At 49.7% G+C, this 19,055-nt stretch overlaps 1 protein-coding gene across 3 annotated transcripts in view; it reads left to right on the top strand.

Moving 5' to 3' along the window:
* LOC144176051 (proteasome assembly chaperone 2) overlaps positions 1-19,055 on the top strand; it is a 42,473-nt gene that overhangs the window by 6,017 nt on the left and 17,401 nt on the right. Inside the window, exons 3-5 of one of the 3 annotated variants that reach the window (XM_077705170.1) lie at positions 4,441-4,499; positions 10,829-10,983; positions 18,327-18,500. In XM_077705170.1, coding sequence (XP_077561296.1) covers positions 4,441-4,499; positions 10,829-10,983; positions 18,327-18,500 — 388 coding nt within the window. The remainder of the gene's footprint in view (positions 1-4,440; positions 4,500-10,828; positions 10,984-18,326; positions 18,501-19,055) is intronic. The other 2 variants (XM_077705171.1, XM_077705172.1) reach the window with 2 other exon arrangements.

Below are 19,055 nucleotides of genomic sequence, written 5' to 3'. Positions count from 1 at the left end.
AAAAAGTAAAGTGCAGTCCTTCCTATTCCTTTATAAATCAAGCGTTGGAAACTATCGAGCGGCTCGTACATGTAATATCATCCTCGATAAACTGCACCGGTGCACACCAGGGCGCACCGTCACGGGGCAGTTTTTCGTTGCCCCCTCACACACCGTGAGAGTTGACGGTGCGACGGAGTGCAATCCCTAGATGCATCGCAGACGACGCCGGTGAAGCCAGGCTAAGCGGTTTCCTCTGCTGTCTGCTGCAGCGACGGCGCATCGGTCCAGTGAATTGTAGCATCGGTGCACTCGTGTGAAGGCAGAACGGGCTGTATATTGTTGCTGACAAGCATGAATTTTTTGCGAATTAATCAGACAGCGATGCAACGGGCTCATCACGGGCGTTAATAAGGGCCGGAGATTGAAAATGAGGACGCGAACTTGGTGTACTGCAAAGAAGGCTGAATGCATGGCCTGCCAGTTGGAGCTTTGCATTCGTTTCGTTCAATTGAATTACACGAACAGTTACTGGAGTGCCTAGACCACGAAGACCTACATGCTTTGCTGTTGCGGAAGGGCGCAACATAACAGGCACTCGCGTTATGGCTCTCAGAACGAAGATGAGAAGCAGCTTGTAGGCAGCTGTTTAGTGGAAGCAGTGAAGTGCATTGTTGCGCATGTGTGACGGATATGGCCTGCGTGGACATATAATCATTAGATTTCAATAAATATCACTTTGTAGTGGCACTGTGTCATATTACGCTGCCTTTTAGCCACTTGTGAACGTTTTGATGAGTTGCGTTCACAGCCTAAGAGATGGCGCTAGGGTAGAACCGCTCAGTTTGTCCTTCAATCAACGCTCCGTGCCGGTGCGCACCGTCGTGAAGCACTGTGCACCGCGCCGGTTTTGAAAGCAACCCCGGTGCGTGTTTATCGAGGATGCTATCAGGCAATGTTGCGTTTGAACACTACATGGCGCCACCTTTCAAATTTCAGTCAGTTTAGTGCCAAATTTTGTGAATTTATTAGAAAATTTCTTCTAGTTACCGCACTAGGGTATACTTAGGCACTGTACAAAACGTTGGCTTTAATATGAGCTAGACGATGTACAGTGCACAAAAAGCAGTTGGCACTCTTTTTAAAATGATTTTGATTGCGAACCTGAAAAGGGTCATCACCAACTTGTTTTGTGGCATTCATCAGCGTTCGAGAGTCACTTGGTTCATTTGCAAAGTCGGTAGTCGGTTCCTTTTAAATAATGATAGCAGCGTTGGAGTTGCAAGACCACATTCGTACAATGCTCTGACACTTGGCTGGAGACCGAAAGACACGCACACCAGCAGCTAAGTGCATGTCTTCCCTTGTTTCTTGTGCGTACCGCGCGAGCTCGGTGTCGAAGGCATTGTGCTGCCAAACAGGAGGGGTTCGATTCCCGGCCGCGGCGTCCGCTTTTCTGATGGAGGAGAAAAGCAATAAACACCCGTGTGTACGAGATTACGATGCACGTTAAAGGGCCCCAGGTGGTCAAAATTAACCTGGAGCCCTCCACTACACCGCGCCTCATCGCCTGTGTTGCATCGGCGCACTAAACGCTAACATGAAATCAAAATCAATCACGCGTTCAGTCCTGTCCACACGGACTGTTCAGTGAAGGAGATGAAAATTGAAACCACCAATGTGCCTATGGTACTATGCAAGAGAAGGCCCACAGCCATCCACTGTGCTGTGGCCTGCAGCCCAGGCACAACTGTGGCGTGCATGGTCTGACTTTGCCTACCAAACTCGTCCTATGAAAGTCACGAGAGTTTTCCATTGTGGCACACTGGCAAGGTGTCCTTTCTCATAGCTACAAGCTAGAGTTAAAGTCTGAATGCTGACTGCCTATCTTTAACGGTGTAAAAAGCATCACCTTCACAACATTGCATCGTTGCGAGTTCATCCAAGTGCGGTCATCCGAAACCCTGCACTCACAGGTAGCCTGGGTGCAACTGCAGCCTTTATTCTGTGGAAAGACGCGTATGTTCAAGTGTGCCTCCCATTGTGAGGGCACTAGCAAGCACAGGCATTTCATTTTCCCGGCCTGAGTGTTGCCACTTGTATTCCCTGATTTCTGCCCCGTCTAGCAAGCCAGTGGAAAGAAATTTGTCACCATGGAATCAAACACCTGTTGTTGCAAATTCATTTTTTCATCGGCACTTTCTTGCACAAGGAAAGGAGTTCTTGCATGTTCCTGAGGGAAATTGTCTGTTATCTTTGAAAAGCCAGATGCTAGAGTATTGAAGGCAATAAAAGGCTACGAGAGTGCCGAGAGCAGGGAGAGAATGAAGGGGGGAATTTTTTGTACAGTGAAGCTTTCTATGTGTGACCGATGGCGTCCCTATGCAGTGGAGCACTGCACGGGCCCGATTTAAAGGCCCGGGCTTGGGCTGAAGCCCGCACCTGACCCAGGCCCGTAACACTAGCCTCATAGGGGAATTTGGCCTGGGCTCGGTAATTTTTTTTAAGCCTAGGGAGGGCCCACGTGTGTGTGACCTGGCCCGGGCTTATACGCTGAAGAAAATTTGTTTCTTGTGTTTCGTTCAGTGTCTTTGTAGAGGGCAATCGATGGAGCATCTAGTCTGTTCGAGCACGTCATGAACTGAAATGCAAAAAATTAGGGTTAAGAAGTGCACGTACTTGAGCTCATAAGTTGTATTCACTGGCGTGGCACACATGCCGGGAACCATGTGCACGGTTCGCACAGGTCCTTGAAAACCTTGAAAACCCTTGAATTTAGAAGTGTCCATTTCAAGGCCTGGAAAGTCCTGGAATTTTTAAATGGTCCTTGAAAACCCTTGATTTTTCCGGAGAGAATCAATGGCTCTGTCTTTTCACAAGAATTTAAAGTGTTTGTTGTGGATTTTAGGTGTTAACAAATGTAAAAAACATTGTAACAATCAAGTTTCAGTGTATTGCGTGAAATTACAAGTTTTGCAGATTTTCATTATTATGAGGCAACATTAGGAGCAGGCACTTGTCAATCCAATCTATATCACGATACAATCCAGTGAAAGCCAGCTTCGGTTCTCTATCTTGCATCTTCCATCTAGTCCATGGACGCTTGCTCATTGCATGTTTGCTGTTCCTCATACGCTCCATCTACGTTTGCTTTTACGTGAAAATGGTGGACGTGTACATAGTTCATCCTGCCTTGAAGCAACACTTGCTCGATTTAATTTCAGCTGATACTCTTGTTGACAAAGCAGGAGATGCACGCAGCATTAACTAAGTTTTGAAATCAAACAGTCTCAGCAAAACACAAAGAAAAAAGAAAAACCTCTAAATACCAGCCATGAAATAAAAAAAATGAAGCTGGGGGAGCATTTACGAACCCGTTAGCACCTACCTAATTGTGCACTAATGTGCTTGGATATTGTGCAATAAAAAACTTTTGCCTTGTGTTGGAAAAGTTATAAATAATCCCAGATAAAACATTAGATGGGGACATTGAAAATGTGCTTTGTGGTCCTTGAAAGTCCTTGAAAACCGTTGAATTTTTGCTTTTGAATCTTGTACGAACCCTGCATGATGTGTGTCGCCTTGGCAACATGCACGTGTGGGCTCAGGCATGGCGGCGCATGCATAAGGCATTTCAGCCAGCTCAAAGGCATTACCTCGACGTTAACTGCTGTTTCGCGCAGCGTCCTACGGCCTGCCTGTCGCAAGACACCAGTGAAGTCGTCGACACTTCCTAGCTGACTGCCAGCGGCCGTGTTTTGGTATCAGCCACTGGTTGCTGTCGGCGAGCGCTATCTCTTTCAGTCAGTCGCTTGCCGATAGATGCCACTAGTCTCCCAGCTAACAATGCGCGTACAAACGTTAGCGCGCACTGCTGCGCTGCTGCTGTATCTCAGCTGGCATGCACTCACGATTTCTTCAAAAGCACTGTTTGGCTTGTGCACTGAACGACTCTACCGGGGGCAAGGTGCGGGCACACGTGTGTTGGTCTCGGGGTTTGCAGGCAACTGCGCTGCGAACACGGAGCAACTGCGGCTCCATTCTCCAGCGGTGATTCAGAGTTCTCTAGGGCAAGTAGCACGTCACCACACAAGTTCACTGCTATTATTCGTATCTGTTGACTTTGACGCCACGGCCGAGAGTCTGGTGGCAACGGCTCCAGGGCCTTTTTTTTTTCTCTGCGATATGTGAACGCATGTGCATACACGGTGGACATGGCCATGGTGGTTTTCAGTGCTGCCAAGAAAAGAAATAGGCCGCTGAACTTTTGCGTGAATACCATTTGTGACATTTTACCCGACATTTTGCTACATTAATCTGGCCATTTTGTGCTGAGCAGTTTTAACTCATTTTTAGCACTTCACTGCTACTAGGTAACATAGTTTGAGCAAATTTGCGATGCAGGTGTTAGTGTTGTGTGTTTCTCACATTTGCATTTTGTTGCCCCCCATCCATGGTCAGTGTACGTGTGCCATCGAAGCAAGCTGCTCGTGGTGCAGCAGAGGACGCCAGTCTCTGCGGTAAGCCTTGATTCCCTGCTCAGAGCCAGTTCTGCTGTCAGCCAAAGCTTTCTGTTTGATTTCATGGGTGATTTCATTGGGGCAAGGTTATGCGGGGGACGTTTTTGCGGAGAAGTGTAACGGGAGGAAGTCGAGAATGGCCGGCCGCAATCCCTTCAGGAGCTAAGGACAACTGGCAAATACGGGTCCTCCTTTGATCAGCCTCAGGCTCGTAACTCTCAGGATCTTGCCACCCATGGTTTGCAGTTCAGTCTTCCAAGAACCATTTTTTGCATGTGGGAACACATCACGTGGAAAGGCTCGCTTGCCTGCACACCAGAAGGCACTGGCTGTGATTCCGAAGTGGAGGGGGCAGCCGCGGTTACAGTATGTCACCATTGGCCTGACTGGAACTCCTGTCTGAAAGAAAGTTCCCCATGTTGGAAAGGAGCTGATAATGTAGCCAAAAATTGCGCTATGAATTGTGTCATCATGTGTCTGCAATGGTAGTAAGCCTTTCGAGCTGGGCAGCCTGGCCTTATGCTTTGGCTGCCCTGAATAATTTGAGGCTGGTGGCATAAGTGTGACTTGTACGCCTCGAGCGCTGCCTGTAGGGATGCCCCTGAAGTCCCCCTAGCGGTCCGTTTCGAAAGCAGCCGCGGGAGATTCCGGCCCGCTCTCTATTGACGCCGCTGCTTTTGCGGCACGTTCACGGCTCAGATTTACCATTTGTATGCGTTCTAAATGCATGTTTATGTGGAGCAGTCACTCTGTTTGCAAATGTGGTGTATTTACGAGAGTGTAAATGCTCCTGACACGGTCTTAGGGCCACATTCCAAGTCCCCCCTCCACTCCACTTGCTCCCTCCACTCGGCCGAGGAGAAGATTCCACAATGCTTATGCATGGGGAAATCGATTTCAAGCATCTCCTGCACTGGAAGCTCGAGTGGAGGAAGGACTCGGAATACCAGGGTTAGTGTGGCACATTTGGTCTGTATAAGTGCCAGGTGTGCATCACAGGCCAGAGTCGCGAAACTGGCATATGTGTAGAGCTGATTCTAATTCCACTGCCTTGAAATCTACTAACAGTGTCCCAGCGTAAGCAGCGTTTCCTCATATGGTCATGCTACGGCTACACACTATGATGTAAATAGGGTTTGTGTGTGTGAACGCTTACACAATCTAGCGGAGCCCCCATACCTGACAGCACGCCAGTTGTGCTTGCTGGTATCATATCTCAGATATCGATCACTACCCTGAACAAGCCAGTGTGGCATAAATTTCACGAACACTCTACGAAAGAAGTACGACGTATAATGCAAAGTATACTCGTGAATCAGCACACGACAAAAAATTTAATGCTGGGTTGTCTTGTCGCGAGGTGAGGGCTCGCAAAAGTTTGTTACATTTATCCTCCACGATCAGCGCGGACACAGGCTTATGGAGTAATCCGCGTCCGCAACTAAACTCTTCTTCGAAACAGCGTCATATGACGCAGGGATCCTGCACTATCCAGCACAAACTGAAATCAAACGGCCTTATCAGATACCGGGCTCTTCCAACGACACCTTTTATCGCTTGTGAACTGCCTACCCTGTATTCTTCAAAAAATGTGTCCGCCGAGTGATCAGCCATTCGTTGACGTCGAAAAACACAAGGAAAGTGAACCCTCAGCTTGTGTGTGGGATTAATAAGACATTCATTCCTTGATTTTGCTCCGCATTTGAACGCAAAGATAATTAAGCGTCCGCGTCCCCCTCTCCCCCAAGCATACCTGCCAACTCTCCCGATTTACCCGGGAGGCTCCCGATTTCTTACCTATTCTCCCGATTGTACGGGCACAGCCACAAATCTCTCGATAAGCGGCCCCAACCCCCATCTCGAAAAAAAAGAACTGCGTTATGATAATGCAGCACAGCCGCATTGCGATTGCCATCACGAGCTGGGTGGCTAGCCAAAGTCGGATGGGAATCCAAGCCGTTTGTGTGCACGGAGTGTACAAGCCTAACTTTGTTCACATGTGGTCGGGACAATGCGTTGAGGACTGAACGTAGTAACATTCTGCTTTTCACAGCTCTCTTGACATTACGGGGTCGTCGAAACCCGAGAAGAAGTATTTACAATGTTTCTTGAAGCGTTATACTTCAGAATTCCCATGTTTCGTGACATCTATGAAAGGCGAACAGTTCGGATTTTGCACGACTTGCGCATGCGACGTGAGCGTGGCCCACGGCGGTAAAGGAGACTTAAAACTGCATTTGGCGACTACTAAGCACCAAAGCTTCCTTTGTGTTGCTGTGAAGCAGAGGACTGTGAGCAACTTATTTGGCAGCAGCAGTGAAGACAGTGTTGTGCGTGCGGAGTGCCTTTTCACTGTATTTCTTATCGAGCACAATTTGCCGCTCAGCGTGAGCGATCACGTTGGGCCACTTCTGCGCAAGATGTTTCCCAAGTGCGAAGAGGCAAAGCGCTACGGGTGCGGCAGCTGCCATTGTCGGTAAAATGGCTACAGAGGCGCAAGGTGCAATGGTGGAAAGCCTGAAGCGTCGTGTTCTCGTGCTTGCAGTTGACGGCAGCAACACCTCCTCGCAGCTTTACCCTGTCGTGGCAACCTACTACGTAGAGGAATGCGGGTGGGTTGAAAGTAAGCTGTTGTGCATGCAAGAACTTCGAGAAGAGGCTACTGGCCAAAAAATTGGCAACCTTGTGCTCGACACATTAAAAATGGAAAGTTGAAAACAAAAGATGAATCTTGTATGTAGACTAGACATCGCATGTGCTGCATTAAAAAAAATGCCCCCCCCCCCCCTCCCCCTTCATGCTGGGAACCTCCCGATTTTCGAAGTTGCCAGGTTGGCGGGTAGTGTCTCGCGGAATAGCAGTGCATTTCGCATCTAATTGGACTGGTGAGTCCTGTCCGGTGCCTAAAAGGACCATGAAGACAAAATGCAAGTTTGTTTTGTTCAAAAGATTTCATGTTCTAAAGTGCCCCCAGCACTTGTTTGGAAGCAAATAATGCTTTGTTCGCTGCAAAATTATTCATCTTAGGTTAAAATTTGGATTCTCGCGCCAAAACATTCTTCAACGACGTTTGCAATGACATCATAGGGTCTTTCAGCTTAACTTGGTGTGAAGCGGAGCCTTGATTACTGTTGGTCAACCTAGATGGCGCAAGCTGTTTTCTGCCTTTGGTTCATTTGCGATGGTATTTAAACCTGGCTTGTTTAAACCAAGAAAATTTTATTCAACTTCAAAACAATTCAGAGATGCGTTTCGAACGAACACAACGTCACAACATGCGTTGCAAGTCTGAACCGCTATTGACAGACGATCGGTTGCTTCCTCCTGCCCATCCTAAATTCGGCACTCACCTCGCGCCCGGACAAACAGCAAGTCACTTAACTCTGATGCGCGAGCTGAGAAGGCTTTTAGCCAGGCACACTGCACATACCCCATGCGAGGTTGAGTCGTACGTCGCTCGAGAAAGATAATCCAGACCATGGGAAGTATTATCCACCCGCAGAAGTACAACGTCACATGTCATCGCGAAACGAACGCGTCCACAACACACAGGAGGCGATGCACACGCACACACAGCTTCGGTCGCTGCCTTGGCTTAGCTGCAAGCTTCGTTCGGACAGTCAGCGATGTTACCACGATACAGAGCTGCATGAGTGCGACGTGCTAACCACTTGACATATTTAAAAACACAGGGGCAACTTGGTTCATCGGAAGCAAAAAATCTTTCCTCCATCTCGTGCTACTTGCCGCCATGTTGCGGCCTCATGTACGCACGCCATTTTGCTGCTAATAGGGAGTTTTAGCGCAGCGTTTGTTGCCTTTACATACGCTAAACGCTAAATTTTTGCGTCCCGCTACGTAAACATCGCGAGGGGAGTTCTAGTAGAGCGTCTCATCAGTTTTGCGTAGCGACACGCTAATGCATACGGCGCCATCTGTCGAATGTTTTGCGAAATGACTCGCCGGCTGATCTGCTAGCAGAGTGCCCGAGTGCTTGGACATTTTACGACTATCCAAAACAAGTGCAAACAAATGCTTTTCCGTCAGTGTTGAATGCAACACATGGGTGCAGCTTGTCAGGAAACGCGTGCTCGCTGCTCGAGTGCGGCGCTGGTTTGCTCTGCGCCTTCCTGTTCATCGTCACTGATAAAGCGATCCAATCCAGCGTGTTTTGTGCTCGGGTTCTGTGTCGGTTTAAAATGTCTTTTTCACATGCCGCCAGTAGGAATTACCACCACCACAAAATAAGACCTGGCACCAGCGGGGCCACATCTAAGACGGCTTTTTGGATAAACAGTGCACAGTGCATCAAAGGGAACGAGCGCACGATTCTCCCTGTGCGGCTGCGAGTTCGCCGCCGATAAAAAGTCACGTGCCGCCAATAGCAACTGCAGCAATGTACACTGCGAAAGGGCAAGGCCAGGCCGCACACATCTGGCCAGGTCTTTCGTTCGCTTTTCCAGCCTTGAGCGGAGTGCGGGATCCATGTCCATGGTGTCAACAAAGATGAAAAGGCCCAAAGAGCTTGCCCGTAGCAGACGGCAGTCTGAGGAGCGCAATAGCGGAAGTACGTCACCGCTGAGGAGCGCAGCATCATGGGACGGAAGGCTCGTGCGCCGACAACAGCAAAGAAAAGGTTGAAAGGAGGAGGAAATACGGCGCGACGATAATGCACGGTTTTTGATTTACGATTTCTTAGCTAATATTCATCGCTCATTCTTGCGGGAGGAGATTGGTAATACATTGCTTTATTTGGTTACATGTACATCCATGCATCGGCGGAAGGTATTTCAGGACCCCTTTAATATCCTCAGGAGGGAGCGGTGTGGCCGGTGGTGTCCATTGTGATGGGCGCTTTCGCTGAGGTCGCTGACTGGAGTGGTTTCCGGGGGTACTTACTTGCTTGTCGGGGATGTTAGCATCCACATGTAGGGCCCGCTGACGGTGGCGAACTTCTGCCCAGCCGGGCCTCTGAAATTCCGCAGGGTCCACGTCCTCTCCTTCCACGGTGTTCTCCATGAGCCATGCGAGGTTTGCCCGTGGCGCGCTGCAGTTGGCGGCGAGGCGAGGGTGCTAGGCCTGATGAGGCCTGGCAGAGCCCTCGGCTGGGCGCAGAATTCAGGAGCTCGTTGGTTCGCTCAAAATCCACCACGTACAACAAAAATGGTGTCCAGGGGGTCGCCGTCATGTACCGAGCGCTGTAGTGCACAATTCGTCGTCAGGGCAGGTGATTAGCCTGCGGGACAGGGGTCAAAAAGTGGAGCCGATGTGTGGTGCAACTGCAAACCACGGCCCCCTAGCGGGCTCTCCTCAACGTTGAAGAGAAACAGCGGCAGGTGGCGCAGCGATCGCGAAATTCTAGACGTATAGGAAGAAGTGAGCGACAGACAGAAAGAACACAAGCAAGCGCTTCATTGTTTGCGTTCTTCCTGCCCGTCCCGTGTTCCTTGTGTGCTTATAACTTCCACAATGTAGCAACTGGCTTAGCTTTCGGTATCACTTCAGTTCTTGTTCACGTGTTGGTCAGAGGGGTGGGTCCTCCCGACCCTTTCTTTGTTAAAGCGAAGCTTTAGTGTCTTCACTGATGTGCCATTGTACACCATTGCAGCCTGCAGGAAGGCCAACTTTCTCTGGCGATAACCATGAATGATCATAGGTGAAGTGAAAGAAAAAAACGCTTCCCGTGGCTGGAATCGAACCTGGGTCTCTTGCGTTATGAAGCCGGCGTCTATCCAATTGCTCTATTTCAAAATAATCGAAGCGGTTCAGAAAACTGAGACGACAACCAAAGAATCCGTCACAAGAAGAATGGCGTTGCCATTAGGCCTAAGAATGGCAACGCCATTAGGCCTAACTTCCTATTTTGAGGTTTAGGACGTTAGGCCTAACGTCACATCTTGAGGTTTAATACCTCAAACCAGCACCCACTCAAAAAATTGCTCACCCAACGCCAAGCAGCAGGTACCGATTTGCACCGTGTAGCCCGACCCAAATGTTCGGCCTACGGGGTGTGCACCCGACACTTCCTGTGGGCATTCTAGAACAGTGGTGCATGCTTCCAGAGTAGCATATGCTCGCAGTGTGGGATTGTCCAACCAAAGAATCCATGACGAGGAGGCTTCGCATTCAACCATTGTCATCGTTAGACGGAGGGGTGCAACATTCCTTCTCTCGTCAGGGCTGATGCTCAGCTGCTTCAGTGCTCTAGGGAAGAGTGGTTCCTTGCTTCTTGTGCACCAACAGGACTGGGCTGGGTCTGGCACTTGCAGATTGAGGTGCACAGGCTGCCTTGTCGGGTTGTTCTCCTCCCCCCCCTTTCCTTGTGGCAGGTGTGTGGTGACCTTACCCCCCCTGTGGCCGTGCAGAACTGCCGCAGTGAGTACCGGCAGTTCCTGACCGAGTGGATCCAGGGGGAGCGCTTCCGGCTGGTCATCATGCTCTCCAGCTGCCTCTCGCAGTACACCAACCCCGCCGACCTGCCGAGGTGGGTGCAGCACCACCAGTGTACCTGTACTATACTATACCGCACAAGCCGTGGCCACTCAAAGGATTGCCATTTCAGAGTGGGAGGCGCTCCTCAGAACAACTTTCCTTTATTGAAAACGTTTTCACTAGGCATTTGGAAATTCAGACAGTGGTGGAGTTTTCGTGCATATTTCAATTATGCCGTTGGTTTTTGTGCAACTGATACAGTTGTTGAGTTATGTCATGCACAGCAGTAAAATTTTACAGTTTTTGTAGGAACCCTTTCATGTTGCAAATTTTCACAAAAAATCGTTGTGCTGTAGCTTGTTTAGCTCTTTCTTAGTGTCAACATGTACCGTAATTACCCGATTGTAACGCGCCCCCGATTCTAACGTGCACCCTATTTTCCTGGCAAAAAAAAACGAAAAAACTTGCACTTCCGATTGTAACACGCACGGAACTTTGTGAGCAAGAAAAACGAATGCGAGATAAACAGGATAGATTTCTCGAAGCGAGACAGATTTCTCGAAGTGATCTCACCCATCTCCCTCCTCTTCGCTCTCCTCTGACCCCAACATCTCGTCCTTGGTGCCGTCAAGCGCGTTCGCGATGCCACACTTCATAACGAACGTTCAACCATGATCGATGCGATCGTGGCCCACGCCTCGCACGCCCATCCTGCGAACTTCTCCAGAGGCGCACACTTCAGCCGACCGCTCGTTTTGAACGCGCGAGAGCCGCTGCTGCCATTGATGTTATTAAGTGCGCAAGTGGAACGATTTGACGATTTGTGTGAACGCCGATAGAAAAGCCTGGGCGCCTATGCTTCCTGCGTCCGAAAAATTGTTGCTAAAAGCTTTGGCGCCATCTTGAGATGGTGATGGGCGAGACGAAATTTCCGTTGTTTCGGCAGTTTCGGTTTCGTATCCGATTCTAACGCGCATGCGATTTTTCGACCTATTTTTCCGGAAAAAAGGTGCGCGTTAGAATCAGGTAATTACGGTAGCCAAAACCGATGCACAGGTACAGGCAAACCCCATGATAACAAAATCCCACGAGCACGAAATCCCCACTGCAACGTAATATTTTTGGATCTCCAGATAACGTCCATAAAAGCCCATGTACAGTAAAATTCCATTGATACGTTGCTGGTTCATACGGTTTCCCGGTTACTACGCTCTCAATTGGGAACACTAAAAATGACCCATGCATTACGGTGTTTTTTTCCCATTTACTACATTCCTGGATAAACACAATTTACCGGCAAGTATGTTCAAAATTTTTAAAATTTTATCCCAGCACGACCAGATGATACGTTTTACGGTGACCTCACAGTGCTGGGCTTGCTGGGGTCACTTGGGAACCTTCAGCCAATGTCGCCTGCATAACAGCATCCCAACATGTGAAACGCTAACCCTGGAAGAAATCGTGGCAGAATCACGCCATGAAGCAGCGCTGGTGCTAGACGAAGCCTGCGAGAAAGATGGCGGCGGGGGGGAAGAGGTGGCGTCTCTGGCAGCCAGATATGCTCAGGCCGTAGTCAGCTTGGGAGCGGTGCGGAGGTACTCTCGTGCAAAGGGCCATCCCAGTGCGGCCAAAAGTCTGCAGTGTCTAAAAAAGGAGTTCTTGCTCTCAAACGGCCGCAGCATGCGGTAGCAGATGTTGGCAGACATGTGCGAATGAAAGGGGCCATTAAATGCGCATGTTCGTCTCTCGATTGCTTGTTTTTTCTGTACTGCGGCGAATATTCCACAAAAGATGTCTGCACGGATGCCCATGCACAGATCAACATATAGGCCATAGCAGCTGGCTACAATTGTTCCTACTTCCCAGATGGGAACCTGTGTCAAAAACAAAGTTGCACATGCGTAACAGAAGGTGATGTTGTGGTGAAGAATTTCACTTGAGATCGGCGTCCACGTTGCTAGTTCAAGCGGCGACCGAATAACTGCTGCAGTGGTGAGCCTAGAGCTCTCTGTACGAACCAGCCGCAGAGTGACCTCCTGTCGTGGGCAAGCATGTTGTGTTTTGGGCCAAATGCTGGGTTCTAAGACGAGAGAAGGCATGTGAATGTAACTGGTGATAAATGGAGCACGCCCAACAGTCGGTACAAAAGAAAGCAAGTGGAGCCAATGGCTGCTCGTATCTTGGAGCAACAAGAGCCTTGGTGGGTGTCCCTAGGCGATCTTGCTCCGAGCTGGTTTGCTTGTAGCATCCACAGTGCTTTGAGGCATGGCAGGAGAACAAAAGCTGCAGGCGCCATAGGTGGAACTTTTGAGGGAACAATAACACGACTAGTACTGAACACTTTCAACCAGCTATTGGGAGCATAAATTCACAGCCTTCAACACCCTATTTAGGGCCCCTTTAATTGGCAGAACCTATATTTAAGATTCTTGTGTGTGGAATGCAAATGTGTGTTCTGGAAGTCAAAGTCGTGCATTGTCAGTGTGAAGAAAAGGACACTCAAGCACAGGGATGGAAAGTGGGTACTTCTTGCATGCCATTGGGGCGTGCCTAAGAGGTTTTATATATGAAAGCAATGATGGTTCACATTGCCTCATACATAGGATTTTTTTTGGTGATGACGTGCAGGTCCATCAAAGTGCCGTTTGCATTTCTTCTTTGTAAGGAAATTGTGTTAACCTACAGCCTGTCAGTACATACAGCTGAATCCTAATTGCACTGCCACACTGATGCATCGGTAGTTGAGGTCACCACAAGAAGTGAAAGTTGTCCAAAGAAGCAAAGTTTAAATCCGTCAGCAAACCAGAAAGTGGCAGGATAGCTTCTTTGTGCTTGTTTTATGCCACGGGAAAATGTGGAAGCACTTTTAACCCAGCCCTTTTTTTCTACAGTCTACCGTATAAACCGGTATATAGGTCGACCCCCTATTTTGAAGTGGGAAAAGTTGACAAAAAAAATAATTCGGCACAGAAGCGCACACACAATGTCAGATTTATTTTTGACGCCCGTCCGTCACTGCCACTCACTATGCCTGCCAAAGTCACTCGTCCGAGCTCTCAAAGTCGTCCAAGGATGACTGCTTCTCACTGTCATCTTCCATGCCGTCAGGCGCGTTGCTGATGGAGCACTTCCTAGACGCTCGTGCAACCATGTCGTCGGGCAGCGACTGCCAAGAGAAGGACACCCAGCTTGATGCGGTTGCGAGGGATGGTCTTGGCAGCCGCCCGTATGGGTCTTTTTGTTGTCGCCGGCTATCCACTCATTGTACAGTCGCGTGCGATTTGAAGGTAATCGCGCGAGCGTCGACCAGCCACGATGATGACGCCCCAACGTGGCTTGTTTTGCTGCGCCTGGTTCCTTGTTTATGCATTCTTCTCTCCCTCGGGCGCTGTTTATTCAAGCGGTCACCACTCCCACAGCAGAACAAGTAACCCCTTCCACCTTTTTTTATCGTGCACGCAGCAACGACATCCCCGTTGTCGTACCTTACAGAAGTTTCTGAAAAGGTGCACCCAAGCACATTGTCGGCAAATAGTGGGCACTTATAGCAGTGGGTGCTATTGCTGCTCACGATAACCAAGAAGAAAGCCCACCCGTGATTCCAACCACACAAAATCATCACAAAGTGGAAAGGGTGGTTCACTAGCTGCGGGAGCGAAGACTGCTTGAAGGAACAGCGATTGAGGGAAAGGAGAAGCCATAAACTGGGTCCCAGGCGCACCGAAAACTGCCACGCGAAGGCGTTATCGTCTTTATCAGCCGAAGCTCGTGCGATAACCTTCAAATCGCACGCGACTGTACAGTTCGCGGAGCCGGTCCGCGGATGGCCTCCGCTGTAACCGGGAGCGATCGTGAGCGAAGTTCCCGGACGAAGTCCGCCACTTTGTTCTCCAACTCGGGGTGCACCGCTTGACATCCACGGAACGATTGGTTCCGGGGGTTGCACGCGCACAGCTTAGCTTTCTGGCTCCGCCAGTACCGCACACTTTTCTCCGAAACGCCTAACTGGCGTTGCGCCGCCACATTCCAATTCTGCTCGGCGACTCAATCGCCTTCAGCTTAAATGCCGCGGCGAACAGGCGTCGACTGCCGCCACTCATCTCGGAACAGACACGTATAGAAATGTACGCACGTACACACAATAGACGAGTAAAAGACGAAAAACTAGAGAAAAGCGAAAAGCAAATAAAGGCCTGATAGTGCGAAAGTGCAGTCCGACACAAAGGGCGATGGCCAACGTTGCAATGGCGAAGGACTACGCTTGCACATTGATGCCAGACAATGATTTACATTCTGCCAATCACCGTATATAAGACGAGGGGTGACTTTTTGGAAAAAAACTCGACCTATATTCCGGTTTATACGGTAGTTGCTGAAGCGAGCAGGGAAAGTTGGAAATGTTCGTCTTCCTTATTGGAAATCACCAAATACTCGCTTTGGTCTGAAAGTACTCATTTTGACTCGCAACCGTTTAGGCAAAATTATTGTTTGCTTTGCATTCTCTTTGAGAACAAAAATCAGTATTCACACTGCTAACATTGTGTAGCTGCAGATTTGAAAGTTTTCTAATATTGGTGAAGTCAATATTGGTCAGCTGTCAAGGGGTAAGTCTTTCAAGTAAGGAAGGGGGTAAGTTATCCTCAGTGTTCCTTCAAGCAGTTCATCATCATCATCATGTATTTTTTCTTTAAGGGCCCCTTTCCAGGTATTGCATAAAGGGGGTGGGTATAGTGAACTAGAATGATCTAGTGGCGCGAACGGCGAGGAAGGGGTGTGCTCTTCTGTGTAGAAAACACCAGGTGGCGCTGCTGCGCTCTCTTCGAAAGGCGCCGCCGCGGCAGTCGCTGTACTTCAGGCGATCTGCAGTTGTTATGGCTGTCGTTGTTCCGATGTTGGGTAGTAATTAACCTTTACAAAAAAAAAAAAAAGGCTACTGGCGTCTGGCATCCCCGTACCTTGCTAGGAACGTTTTGTTGCAAATCTGCCCGTTTGAGCGGTAGGGAAACGGCTATAAATCGTGTTGTTTGGTGTCGTCTGCTACCTGCGCAGATGATCGATACGAGCGTACGCGTTCGATGTGCTGCCGGCGGACAACTGGTATGTTTAATTCTTTACGAATGGATTTACTTTTTTTGTATTTACTGTAATAAAGTCCCGGCATGAACCTACTCGTGAATTTGCCTCTACAGAAGCAAATTATACCCAGTATTCACGCGTCCAGTAGCACCCGGCTGATTTTTTCAGCAGCAAAGTTTGCAATGAACAAATTACCTTTAGAGGAAGCTTTCCCCAGGCACTTAGGGCTGAATGCTGCGTTAGCACGTGCAATACATCACTAAACGCCGTAGCCGTCATGGCCCCTTTGCAGGCCAAACTGCTGTCAGCTTCTTGCAGCACACTGTTTGCAACAGCTAGCTGGGGAATCTATTTCACCGCTTCCGCATAACACACTACGAAAAAATGTTCGCGCCGACACTTTGTCATCATGTGGATAGAAGAGCACGGATTTCTCGTGAAAAACTTCTAGCTTTTCTTCTCTTCGTATCGATGTGGTAGCGAAAAGAACGTTTTGATCGCCGGCAAAATTTAGCCGGCACCAGAGCTTTGAAGGAAGCTTGACTTCTTGAAGATGGCTAATTGTGAAAGTATCCCATTCCACAGAACTTGCGCCTTCATTTGATGAGCCCTGCGGAGAGAGAGAAGCCTCGGGGTGTGGCTGGCGCACCTAATCTTTTTCAGCTCTTCAGCTTTGTCGCTTCTTGCTGACTGCCGAAACTGGAACTCTTTTTTTTTTTTTTTTGCCCGCCTTTTTTTTTGCGGCTTCCGCCTGCATGCTCTGTACAGAATTCGATGCACAGTAGGCAGGATGGTAGGTACAGCACCTGGAGCCAGTGACAGCTTCCCGCGTGCAAGTCGCACTTCACAGCCGTTTATTACGTGGATTTAATCCCGCAATATGCACTCGGGCCCAAAGTGGCGCTCACCGACGGCGAAAGATATGGTCAAGAGTTTGTCCAGTCTTCCCCAATTTTGTTCCCACTTTTTGCGCAGTTCATCGTCCATTGGAGCGGCGAACAAAGACGCCTTGGGAGCACCTGGGTAACCACTGTGACAACCCGGAGCAAGGGAATAGGTGTCCGTCCTTCGTTTTGACATCGCGGCTACCCGGCGCCTGTCCAACCTCTATTCGACAGCACTCGCAATAACTATTTTTCTGACGATTAGATACCCCTTGCTTCTGTAGGGGAACATCACGGAAACATAAAACACGCAGAAAATGAAAGGCCGGCCTCGACCATAAACAGATGGAGAGTCTGCCCGACCGAGCGCCGCCAACGCATCGCACATCCCCTCGTGTCGTCTGTGCCGCTAGCAGACGACACAGCGCTACTTTGTTTGTAGCCGTTGCCCGATGGCTCAAACGGGTCTGATAAGCAACAAAACGTTCCTAGAAAGGTACAGGGACAACAAAAGTGAGCATCTTTCTTCCATAAAGGTTAATTACTGTACCACACTAAAAAACGGCAGCGGCAATAGCTGGCGAGCGCCCCAAGCAACGGCCCGTTCAACCGCGGTACCGTTTTCGGAGAAGGCGCAGTGGTGCCCCTGGCGGCGGTAGACGCGCTTTGCTTCAGCCGAACGCGGCAGAGCGCTCCCGTTCGCGCCACTGGATCAAGACATTCTAGTTCACTGTAGGGGTGGGGATGAACATCAACAGGAAAGACAGTGAAACGTGGTTATGAAATAAAACGCACATGACTGGCAAACAGCGGGGAAAAATGCAGGTGTTTGCAATCGTGAGTATTATTTGGTAGAAAAAGATGGCTTGAAGGTCAGCAGTGCAGAACAAAGAGGAAGGCACTCAGTAATGGGTATAAATGGTCACATAAAGAAAGAAAAGAGGAACTAATTATTTGAACGAATGAGCTGTTAATAGCTGCTAAAATTGCGTTAAAGGCTGATTTAGTGCATTCTGCAGACCATAGGTGGTCCAAGCAGGAAGGGCACTTCATATGTACGACAACAGAAATAACGGCACCATACATAGGACACGATGTTTCATTCTGTACCTACTTCACAATGAATGGGGCCCAGTAACTTGTCGCAGCCAGACACTGTCCGTGGAAAGCAAACAGAATGCATGACGGCATCGTTTCTGCCAAAATGTGGGGTGAGGAAATTGGGACGGGGATGCGTAGCAGGCAGGAAAGACAAATACGGTGATGGACCATTGTTGGGCGGTGAGAGAAAAAGAGCACCAAGCTGTTGTGTGTGTCCACACGATGCGGGGGGCTGAATGCCATTTGCAGTCACTAGTGCAGGGACTGATGATAGTATTTGGAGTAGCTATGTAAACGCACCCGCTCGGTGGTGTCAATCGGGGCCCCCGCGCAGGTACTCGGTGCACTTCTACTGCACGCCGGCCGTGGAGGAGGCGACGGAGGGGCAGCTGCGGGCGCTGCAGTGGACGCGGCTCGAGAAGCAGGACCCCGTGAGCCGGGAGCGGGACCCCGACGGCGTGCTGCTCATGCCCGGCTCGGGCATCACCCGCTCGCTCCTCGACAAGTGGTGAGGAGGGCTGCTGTCGGGATAGCCCCTGGCACGGCACAGAGCCTGCCCTGGTTTGCACATTTGGGATAGTTTCAACAGCGCAGCACGAACTGCAGTCTCCTTGGTCACGGCGCATCTGCTGGTCTCAGGAAGCGATCGCGCAATGAGCGAACGCATGGTGCTGTCTGCCATTATCTCGCAGCGCTTCGCTGCCGTCAAGCATGTTGTTGCAAGTCGTGTTTGAACCTCCCGCACAAACGTCACGCGGTTCTGATGAACCAGAAACAGATTAGGAGTACCGGCAAAAGTGTGAGGGGGAGGACACTCCTTGGCAGCAATGCATGGCGAAAGTGTGAGGGGAAGGCAGTGAGACCTACTGAGCTGTGCCGATGCGTTGGGAGATGATGCCTTAGCAGTGTGTGCCGCCCGCCCCCTCGTGTGCGTTCACTCGCTCGGTTATGTGGACGCCTTCACCTTGGCCATCACAAAGCCCCTGTACTGGGCGCCACAGTGCTGTGCACTCCAGCAGCGTCAGAGCCGTTTTCGGTCACCATGCTCCCCTCAGGCCGTGTA

The sequence above is a fragment of the Haemaphysalis longicornis genome, unplaced genomic scaffold (genome assembly GCF_048455015.1).
Source record: "Haemaphysalis longicornis isolate Haplotype H1 unplaced genomic scaffold, Haemaphysalis longicornis Haplotype H1 scaffold_3, whole genome shotgun sequence".
NCBI lineage: Eukaryota > Metazoa > Arthropoda > Arachnida > Ixodida > Ixodidae > Haemaphysalis > Haemaphysalis longicornis.
This window is presented reverse-complemented; position numbering and strand designations above follow the sequence as displayed.